Source organism: Scophthalmus maximus, chromosome 5 (assembly GCF_022379125.1).
Source record: "Scophthalmus maximus strain ysfricsl-2021 chromosome 5, ASM2237912v1, whole genome shotgun sequence".
NCBI classification, from domain to species: domain Eukaryota; kingdom Metazoa; phylum Chordata; class Actinopteri; order Pleuronectiformes; family Scophthalmidae; genus Scophthalmus; species Scophthalmus maximus.
Window position 1 is genome coordinate 9,425,510 of NC_061519.1, and position 10,829 is coordinate 9,436,338.

Sequence of the window (10,829 nt, forward strand, 5' to 3'; positions counted from 1 at the left end):
GAAGGAGCTGACGATGGAAACGGGGGAGGGGTCGGGACCTGTGCTGGGGCCAAACTCTTTGCCAATATGTGCCACTGTCTCTCAACAGGTAAGTGATGCATCAATGACTGGGTGCTGATTTTATTCTTTTCTTTTCTCATTTCTTGCTTTTTGCCAATTCCCTGCCACTTTCTGAATCAAATCATGAGCTCATTTTGTCTCCACACTGGTCATTGTTCACTGCATTATGTGTTGTTATTGTTTTGTTGTTGTTGTTTTTTTTGTAGTTTTATTTAGTGTGTCAGCAAAAACAATTTGACCAGCTGGCAAATTTTGTGGAGGTCCCCCTTTTGCAGCCCAAAACAGCTTTGACTCGTCGGGGAATGCACACAGGACCCTCCAGGGTGTTGGGACATTGCTAGCAGATGCTTTGGGTCCTGTGGGTTTTGTGGCTGCGGGGGCCTCCATGGATCTGGCTTCTTCTCGTATTCCTACATGCTACATTGGATTGGGATCAGTTCGGAGGCCGGGTCAAAACAAAAAAATTAAAAAGAATGTAAGAAAACATTCCCAATAATTCATGTTGACCTTGACAAAGGGCACATGTTAAACATCTTTGTCCCACTGTAATTGCGATTTCCCTCGTGATTGAGGGGAAGAACTGGATGACGGCAGATCTTCCTGTCGCTTGCTCAGTGACGTCAGGTTTATCGGGGGAGCTCTTTAAACTATTGATTCTGAGCCTGGCTGTCATGCACAGCTCTTAAAGAGGCCCAGATGCGACGTCTCTGGAGTGCCTGTGTCAGCTCCTCAGGATTATCGGCAAAGAATCTGGAGGTCATCGCGGCAAAGTGGGCCATGGACTTTGATAGAGTGGATTGGCATCAGAGAGGAAGGGTCTCTCTCGTGCTGAGGGACAGAGTGGACTTGAGACAGGGGAACCGGTTAGGGGACCTGGCTAAATGCCAAGAGCAATGTTTCTCAGGCCAAGGATGCAGCCTCAGGCTCTGCCGCCCAGTCCAAGTCCACTGTGGAAGAAAAGTAACAGCTGACTCTGGACAAGAGAGAGCAGAGTGACCGCCAGATACAGCTGATAATAAAGAATAGAACATGAAGAAAGAAAAAAAGCCTCTCGTTAAAGCCTCCCTTACAGAGGAGCACATGGAGACCTTGTCTGGAGCCATGTGCCTGATCTGCGTGGCAGAATGAACGAGCCCCTTGTCCTCCATGGGTTTGCCAGGTCTGCCGTGGACCTGACGTCAGAGTGCGGCAGCGACACTCGGACAAAGATGGGCCAGGTCCCGTCTGGAAATACACCCGTCAGGAGTCCTCCCAGCAGAGCAGAGCTTATCTTGGAGGCTGCAGTCTACACTGCGGCACACATGCCTCACATCTGACTCTGGGAATCTCCGTGGCTGACTCATCTTTGTTGACCTGGACTGGACCACAAGGGGACTTGGGACTCAACGTGGTCCAGGGTGATCCCAGTCCTTCCACTGGACCCGGTACACGAATTACGTCACACGGGTGAGAAATCCAATTTAAGGCGGCAGTGTTAAGTGCGACAGAGGATAAAGGCAGAGGGGGGGATTTACCTGTTGCACTAATGACATTGATTGTCCTAATAAGGATATGACTGTTAGAAAGCTACCGAAGGAAACATTTGCATTAAGGTTCTTTTGTCTATCTATTCTGTGTGTTTAGTGATTTTAATGTCTTGTGAAAATAAAAAACACTCTTTCACTCACTCATATTCTTCTGTTGTCCCCCGTGTGAAACATTTACAGATATTAAGATTTTTTTCCCCCCAAAAGTTAAGACACTCACTGGTTAGAGGCATGCAACAGAAGAGCTAGAGAGAGAAGGAGAGAGAGAGAGAGAGAGAGAGAGAGAGCCACTAAAGGGATTATCATGCGTCAGTTGAAGGGAATGTCTCTCATCCCTTTGCCGGCGATCGTCAAAGGAAGCCCAATGTTCCTCGGCAGGGAAACATGCGTTTAGTTACTGCTTCCAACCAAGACGGCCGCCCGCTCCCCTGCTTTCCGTGGGACAACTTCGAATCGAGGATTCAGGAATTCGAACCGCCTCTCTGGGTTCCGGCGCCGTAATTGCACGATGCAACCTTTCTGAAGACTCGTAGACTTGACTGCAGTTCGTAAATCATGGATTCTCTGGGGCTTACCGAACCCGATTGCATTGAAAATGTGATGCCGAAGAACTCATTAAGGAGGAATATGTGTGGCATTTTATTAATATTGACTCTCTTCTGTCCCTTCATTAGTACAGACTGACGACTTCAGACCAGCTATATGATTGAAACCTTGCTTGGTGATATTGTCTTGTGGACGTGTCTGGGGATTTGTAACGTCAATGGCGAGATGAAGATTTACTCGACGGGCAATAAGGACAATGATCTCATGCCTCCGCTGTAATCTCTGGTGACCCCTTGTCTCTTGGGGAACCTGACAGAGACGAAACAGGACTGAAGGGAAGGGCCTGGCAGGATTCACCGTCGGGTGGGATGAGACACTGTATTGCAGCGGGCCAGTGCACATAAACTCTAGGTCCTCCTAGAGTCGTCCTGGCACCCCACAAGAATTCCTAAGTGTGTGGGGGAGGCTTTAAATGGTGTTGACAACGGCGGAACAAGGTGAAGGTTCACAGGTTCGAGAGAATGGAGTGGCTGGGGGAGCTGGATTCTGCCAGATTGTGTTCAGGAACAAGAAATTGGCCATGGATACGCCTGTCATGTCCGTCACTGAGGTTGACGGGGACGGGGATGAGGTTGAGGTATCAGAAGAGGACGATCTTGGGAAGGCCGAACTCGACTACACGCGCAACTATTGGGAGGATGAGGACGATATCTACCAAGAATTCGAGGAGCTGGACTTTGAGGCCCTGCCGGATCACTCGGACACCCACAGCATCGCCTCGGACGACTCCTTCTATCCCCCGGACAGTTCGGTCATCTCCGACCTGTACCGCTCGCCGAGCCCCGAGTCCATCTCCTTCTTCAAGGCCTGCTGCAACAACAACGCCATCATTGTCAAGATTTTGATCAGACAAGGAGTGACCGAGGAGGAAGTGAGAGAGACGGACAGGAACAGAAGAGTAGGTGGTTCAGTGCAATTTAAAATATTTAACATTTAATATGTTAGTGTTATGTACATTTATAAGTGTCTGTTGACTTTTTTCGAGTGAATTCTGAAGGTGTACTTTACAGGCAGCAGTTGTTTTCCATTCATTTGCCAATGTCATTGTAATTTAGTAATTATCTTAAAAAATGTTGTTACTGTAAAACAAACATATGATCATGGCTCCCTCACTGATTTTACTTGACATTATACAAGTTAAGCAGAGTCAGTCAGCTAGGCAGTTCACCTGTACTCACTTTAGTAACAAACCTTGACCTTCATCGGGTAAATGATTTATCTGATGAAAATCATTTGAACAAACTCAATTTTTGCAAAAAATATTCAGCAGAAATGTAAAGTTAAGTTAAGAAAACATGCCAGAACATGCAGGCAGAGGCACGATCCTCTAAAGGTTGAAATATTTTAGCATCAATGATTGTTGTCTCCCATCATTCATGGAGTTCATGTACAGCTGTGTAACCGACGTGTTCTTGCAGCATCGGAGTATTTATGACGTATTACACTTCAAGTCCAACAACAGAGGGGTGTTCTGATATGCGACGTAAAGGTCCAATGGGGCACGAGACGGGTTTGACCCCTGAGTAAACACGATTCCCGACGGGCCATCACGTTAGGTTTTGTGGTCAGGCTAAAGTGATCCTGGAGCTGCTCCAGGGAGCCGCCGAAGGTCAAAGTTTGAAAGAGGGCTCAGAGCAGTCGGCTAAGCCTCCGGTGACAGATGGAGAGGGCAAACTGCGCAGTGACAGTCTCGAGGAGAACCTTGCCGTCAGGGCTCAGCTGTTAACAGGCTCCCTAAGACACTGAGCTGAGCACTGGGTCAGAGTATGCTAATAGAGCGGGAACAGACACAAGGATTGTTGAGGACACTGGTGAAGACCTGTCGGAAAAAAACGTCTCATTGAAATTTAACTGGATCTTAAGTCTACATTCAGAGAGTGGCAGAGCTGTTGACGTCAGCATGTGAGGATTTCAGTGTTTCTCTTATGGAACTGGGGGGGGGGGGGGGGGGGGGGGGTTAGTGTTGGTTATCCCAACACTAACCCTAACAGTTATTACCCATTTAAATAAGAGTAAATCAAGCAGGAGCAATTTAGTTTAGAGCCCTGATTTTACAGGCCGCAACAGTGTCACTGTCTGTTTGGCGACCTCCGCGAGCAGCCCTTCACTTTGCTCGCACGCAGGATGACCGACAGGCGCCATTTCTGTTTGTGAGAATCCCCGCAATGGTTTTTCTCCTGAGGGGAAATATGGTTTCGGATCTATAAAAAAAGAAAAAAGAAGCCAGAATGCCATATTGGTGTTTCTAAGAGCCAAAATCAATCACAGAAAAAGGCAGGAAGAGGGGAAACTCAGGCACTTTTGTTTTTTGGTGTGTTTCAGTCTGGTCTGATAGTGGCGTGTTACCACGGCTACGTGGATGTGGTCCTCGCCCTCTCTCAGTGCCCGTATCTGGACGTCAACTGGCAGGATAACGAAGGCAACACCGCTCTCATCACGGCAGCACAAGCAGGTACAGTGACCCAACTTTGGGCCTTTGAAATGACCACCTCTGTTATTCTTTGGAATTTGAATCAGAAACATTAATCATAATAATACTTCCTAATACTAAATGACCTTAGTGTATTCAAGGGTCCACCACTGCTACTTCAGTAGTTGCCTCTTTCAGAATGTGTACGCAGACAAAGGGTACACGCAGACAGTGGCTCAGGAGGTAGAGTGGGTCGTCCACAAACCCGAAGGTCAGCCGTTCGATCCCAGCTTCCCCCTAGTCCTCATGCCGTTGTATTCTTGGGCAAGACCCTTAACTAAATTGCCCCTGACCGCAGTGTATGAGTGTATGCACGTGACAGAAAAAGCGTGGTAAACAGCAGCGCTGTGTGTGAATGTGAATTGTTCTGTAAAAGCGATATGAGTGCTCGATAAGTGCTTTTTAAATACAGTCCATTTACTTGGTGGAGATTTCCATTCTATCTCATTATAATGTAGTTAAAGGAATAGTTCAACATTTTGGATAAAACGCTTCTCCACACTTTTCCTTACAGTTAAAGTGGAAGGTTGATAATTCTGTTGGGTGAAAAATCAAGCTTATAGTCGTGCTTTGCTATCTCAGCTGGCTGCTGGTGGTAGCTTCAAGTTTAGCACGCACGCACACAGTGGTATCAAGCAGAGCACTAAAGCAAGTATTTTCACAAAATGTTGACCTTTGGAGTTTAGCAATCTTTGCCCGAATAGGTAATTATAAATGAATTGATTTTCTTAGAGACTTTTCTTGTCTTGACACATCACTTTATCTGGTTATGTAACAAAACGTTCATATTATGTCGCAGATTGATAAAATCAACCTTTCAACACAAGACTGTGTGTAACTTTCGAAGGAAGTCTTTTCTCTGAATTCACAGTGACATCTCTACCGGAAGAAATAACATCTTATGTGGCTATTGTTAGCTGATCATAGCATAAGGAGGATGTGTAGCATCACTGACATTAGTGAGTCAGTTTGACCTCTGTGTACTTGGCAACAAGTGCTCCGACCGACTGTCATACAGGTTGCAAATTATCTGACAATTCATCTAGTTTAACTGCCTCTTTGGCTGTAAAACCAAAATTAGGGCAATTATACGAGGCCATGGTTGAACTATCAAGTCTGTGATGGATTTTCGTGGTAAACATCTTAGTCTAAACTGTCGGGTGGTTTTAGAACCTGCTTGAGCTTCCGCCCCATTGACTTTATTGTGGGATTTCGGCAATTACTTTGACGAGTACAATGTCATCATTAAAAAAAATCTATGATCTGAGCAACAAATATGAAACAACAAACTCCTGTTTTTTCCTTAATCAAAAGAAAATTGCAATTGATGAGGAATTAAACAAAGTGTGACCCTGTAACTGCGATTTCAGGCTGTGCATGAACACAAGTAAAATCTCCTTTCTGATAGAAACGGAAAAAACTTTGATAGACCTGTACCAGAAAAGCTATTTACATCCATTTACATTTTGCGCACCTGATCTCTCTTACCGGCGGTCAAAGAAACAGCTCAGTCAAAGCTAATGGAATCATCTGTTGCGGGAGAATCTCTCTGAGTGAGACAGAGTCGTGCCGACATGTTCACTCTGACGGGGATCCTTAAAAGAGATTCTTCAGAGACGATAGAGAGCGCACCGCGTTTGAGTTCCTCGTCTTTCTCCTCCATTTACCACGGTGTGTCCTTTGGACACGTCTGTCCACGCACAAGTTATAAGACCAAATATCTGTCTAGTATCACTCAAGATGCCCCCACTATTTCATCTGATTGAAATGAACATATATCACATCAGGGTCACAATTTCTGCATTTATAAACCCATTATAAGCATATAGGCTTTTTTATTTGAGGCAATATTATTCATAATCTATAACAGCTAATCTCTGTAATGTCTCTCCCAACGAGGCACCTTCCATGCGTTTACATTTCCCTCCACCGCTACTGTTACTTTAATTGCATAATTTACAGAGGTTAGAAACTTTCTCGCCGGGAATTGCGTGTTAAAATAGGTCCAAATTAAAGCTCTGGGCATATTATGAGGTCTGGTGCCTGCAAGAATCACTGTTATTTGTCTGGCATTAGACAGTACCATCGGTAAGGTAATTTCATAGCGATGCAGCCACATGAATCAGACGCGGCGGCCCGGCCTCTCATCTGCTAACGATGACGAATGACTCACTGCGGCCCGTGATGAATGGCTGCAGACTACTCTTCATTTTCTGCTCCATTAAAAAACGTATTGATCCCCCTGTCACGACAGAGGACTCCGCGACACCTCAGGGGAACAGTGACCAAGACTTGTGAGTCCACAAGAGAAGTGGTGATCATGAGGAGGAGGAAAAGTTTCCCCCGGCTTTTTACTCGAGGCTGATCAAATCTTGACAGGGGTTGGGGTTACAGGGGTCAGGCTCTACTGCTGCGGCTCCAGATTCAATTGAATTCTTATGGTGCAACACAACATCGGTACACTGAAATTACAGATGCAGTCCCTTTATGCGACTCACAAAAAAACTTAAGTTATATAAATGAGTGAATAGATAATCTAGTCATAAAAAAAATATTGTGTGGTGGAGGACCAGTGTTCTCACGGCCCCGAGGAAAGAAACTACTCCGAAGTCTAGTGGTTCGGCGGTGGATATTTTTCTGTATCGCTTGCCGGACGGCAGCACGGAGGTCAGGCTGTGGGTTCGGTCGAATTGTCAAATTTAGCGTTGGGTACACTGGACCCCACTATGCGAAAAGAAAGGAGTAATAGACGCCCCACGGTTCATTGCGGCAGGGATATTTAACGTGAAGCGTCATGCACGAACGTAAACGATTCACTCCGGAGTAGACGCAGAAAAAGAAGAGTATGAATGTGACCCAGAAGGGACGCAGGTCATCATGTAAGTTACCGTTGCCTAGGAAGCATTTTCCATCCCATGCCATACGGGGGAAGCAAACATTCTCATTGCAACGACCTTTTCCTTTCTGTATTGTAGCCTGTATTATTGTTTTTATTTCAAGTCCGACCTGTGTTGTCCATGTTTAACCTGCCTCAGTCAACCCGCTGAGAACGCACAGGAGCAAGTCGCCTATGAGATGCGCATTTCGTAGTCCAGCTTCAGAAATGTGTAGTCTCGCCACGGCGGACGCACGTCAATAACATCCACCATCATTTACGTAGTGTTAGTGGTGTGGGATTCTCTGAGCAGCGCTGCTGGCTTTAAATCCTTTAAATCCTCCTTTACCCCTTATCTTGACCTCGTGCGTTTTCCATTGAGGTCAAGGAAACGACGATAGGAGGGACAATCTGTGCCCACGCCCTCCCCCCCAGGAATCACTGATACACTCCGTTAGATACCAGTGGATCCGTTCAGACTGTTTCATTAGCCTGGATTTACTCTAAGTCGGGTCAGTCAGGAACTCAAGTTGTGAATGTTTAAGAAAGTGGTTAAAAAGCTGCAGTTTGTCTTCAAGTCCCATCAGTCACAGTGAAGGGACTGATCCAATCCCCAGAGTGGCTGACTAAATGATCGTTTCAAATACAGGGGGACGGTTCAATCGATGACCTTGGTTTGCTTTTGTCTTTTGTCTTTAAAAAAAATTAGCTTTGCCAATACATTTTTGCCTTCAAATCACTAGTTTGTGTTTTTGACCTATTTGACTTTTGTATTTAAGTCAATAACTTCTCTGCGCATATATTTCATTCCAATCTGGACCAAATTTGGCGTCTGACTGACCAACATTGCATTTAGACCACGTCCACTGCCGTGAAACCGAGCTCCCTTCACCGACTCCAAATGGTGCCGAACGCTGCCGCACGAATTTTAACAGGCACCAAGAAATTCGAACATTTTTCGTTTTTATCCGCTGTTTTTCTAAAAAGCACTTTGTAACCTTGCTAAGAAAAGTGCTATAGAAATAAAGTTTATTATTATTATTATTATTATATAATTTAACTGTACCACAAAGTCACATATGAACAGGATCTCCACAGACTATATGTTTCTCTCACAACGTTGGGAGTGAGATGGAGGTTTTGTTTTATTGATTTATGTGTATATGTGTACATATATATATATATATACATTACCTACACTACCAGTGCCCTGTAGAGACATGTCCACGTGTCCCTCTGCTCTGCAGGTCATGTGTTCATCTTAAACTATCTGCTGAGCTACTTCCCCGGGCTGGACGTCGACAGGAGGAACTGTCACTGCTTCACAGCTCTGATGAAGGCCGCCATGCAGGGCCGGGCGGAGTGTGTCCGGGCTCTCATGCTCGCTGGTGTGTAGAACTTCACTTCTTCTTTAACAGAAAAAAAAAACCCAAAATACATACATAAATACATTTCACTATACTAAGGTGTCTCCTTTCTCCATTTAATTCTGGAAAACGACATGTTCTTATTGTTAGAGTCATCTATACATCTTCATGTTTCCAGGAGGTGACATTCAGGCCCGGGACAACGGCCGCAGTCTGACTCCCAGGGAGTGGGCTCTCTTCACTGGTCGCTACGAGACAGCCAACATGATGCATCGGCTGATGGTGAAGCCCTGTGCTGAGCAGTTCTGTGACTCCTTCTCCCTGGAGTGGCCCATGTTGGAGGTTAATACATCCATTAGTACAACAGTCTCTATACTGATTCAAATTATGTTCTTTTAAAAAAAAAAAAAAGAAAAGTTGTTTCCTTTAAACCACAATGTTTGATACTTTTGTGCAGGAGCTGGTGGACCAGGCCCGAGCACCAAAGTCCTGCTGGAGGCGTTTGATCAACTTTCTCTCCTGCTGCCCTTATAGGTTTTACATCAACAACAGGGTGAACCCAATGGACGATGGCGTCCTCGACCACATGGTCCAGATCACCACGTGCATCTCCAGCCCGTTCATTGCCACGGCTTGCCGAACAGTGTGCCCCGACAGCCCGCCCTGCGTCGGGAAGCGGCGCCACGCCGTGCAGGAGATTCTGAGGAGGCAACGCATTGCCCAGCTGAAGCACATGGGCCCAGACAGACTGAACAACTACAAGAGATTTTTCCAGAACTCGCGGGTCCTCCTCATCCCCAAGGCGATGGAGCGGCGGGCCAGCCTCCAGCCCCAGCTGCTCACGGACGCGGCCACCGTGGCCTTCAGGCGAGCCAGTCTCCTGCCGCTCCACATGCTGAGGAGGAGCAGCGTGCGGCCGGGTGTCACGGTGCCCAAAGTGAGGCTCTGCAAAGCCCCGGCTCCGAGCTTTTTACCAGAAAAGCTCAAGCGGAGCAGTGATCACAACCAGCTGCAGATACCCAAGTGGAATTACAAGATGAAGAGAATAGAGAGGAGGCGGGATGAGGAGGAGAGGCTAAGACGCTTACCTCTGACAAGGAGGAGGTGAGGAAAGAAGGGAGAGAGGGCGCGTGAGGAGAAACCCTCCGGTTGGTCTTTTAATGCAGTGTCTGAGTACTTTCAGATTAATGAATGAATGCTTGCTGAGATTGCCGCCATTGTTAAATATGTTGCCTTGTTTCTACTTGAGTTCACACATATTTGTAAAGCAGTACTACTGATGCAGTGCGGGAGACACAGGTGCTCAGACAATGTATACGTGGTGAATTCAAATCCACATTTGGTAAAGTTCAAAAGAAAGTGTAGTGGGCTCAGTATGTTTCAAATCAAGGGCTCTTCAGATCGTCTACGCCAGAACATCCGGTGGACTGCAAAAACATTCATTCTACCACTTTATAGGCTGTCAAAGATTATTCTGGTGCTGATGACCTCGAACTTTTCCCTCATATAAATATAGATATGGTCTGGGTTGCAAAAAAAAAAAGAAGTCGGGAACCTGTGGCCTAATGGGCCTGATGTAGCATCTTTGATGAAATATACCAATGTTTCTAAAGTACGGTTGTTCAAAATGTCTTGAAATCTTCATTGAACCTTTTTGAAAAATAGGAATGAATAGGAATATGATGAAAAGTGTAAAAAACAAACAGAGAGCAAGGCCGAGATGACTGCAGCCCTTTGTCTCCGTACATTTTCATACAGCTAACCTGCAACGACAAACACATCTCAGTAGGAAATGTAAGTGCTGGCTGGATTAGTTCAGAGGAAATATATACTTTGAATTAATAAGGAGCTACATTTATTAACAGCACCAGTGTCATTGGTTGGGTTTTGGGCAATAAAAGTGTAATAAAAATTGCTTTGGTTAA

The 10,829-nt window shown here is 45.7% G+C and overlaps 1 protein-coding gene across 3 annotated transcripts; it reads left to right on the forward strand.

Moving 5' to 3' along the window:
• Positions 1 to 99: 99 nt before the first annotated feature.
• On the forward strand, positions 100 to 10,829 carry LOC118310641 (ankyrin repeat domain-containing protein 33B-like). Of its 3 annotated transcripts, XM_047331928.1 has the most exons (6): positions 104 to 1,506; positions 2,261 to 3,090; positions 4,515 to 4,644; positions 8,785 to 8,925; positions 9,083 to 9,246; positions 9,362 to 10,829. In XM_047331928.1, the coding sequence occupies exons 2-6, from the start codon at positions 2,605 to 2,607 to the stop codon at positions 10,010 to 10,012; spliced, it is 1,572 nt and encodes a 523-aa protein (XP_047187884.1). In that variant the 5' UTR covers positions 104 to 1,506; positions 2,261 to 2,604; the 3' UTR covers positions 10,013 to 10,829. The 3 variants fall into 3 exon arrangements, with proteins under 3 accessions (XP_035489636.1, XP_047187884.1, XP_035489635.1); XM_035633743.2 differs by having other exon boundaries at positions 100 to 3,090; positions 9,439 to 10,829; XM_035633742.2 differs by having other exon boundaries at positions 104 to 3,090.

What these genes read in the sequence shown, in the direction of transcription:
- LOC118310641 (XM_035633742.2), top strand. Translation starts at nt 2,605, where the DNA reads ATGGTGTTGACAACGGCGGAACAAGGTGAAGGTTCACAGGTTCGAGAG. An exon ending in CATCACGGCAGCACAAGCAG is followed by an intron (nt 4,645 to 8,784) that starts GTACAGTGACCC and finishes TCTGCTCTGCAG; the next exon opens with GTCATGTGTTCATCTTAAAC. An exon ending in CCGGGCTCTCATGCTCGCTG is followed by an intron (nt 8,926 to 9,082) that starts GTGTGTAGAACT and finishes TCATGTTTCCAG; the next exon opens with GAGGTGACATTCAGGCCCGG.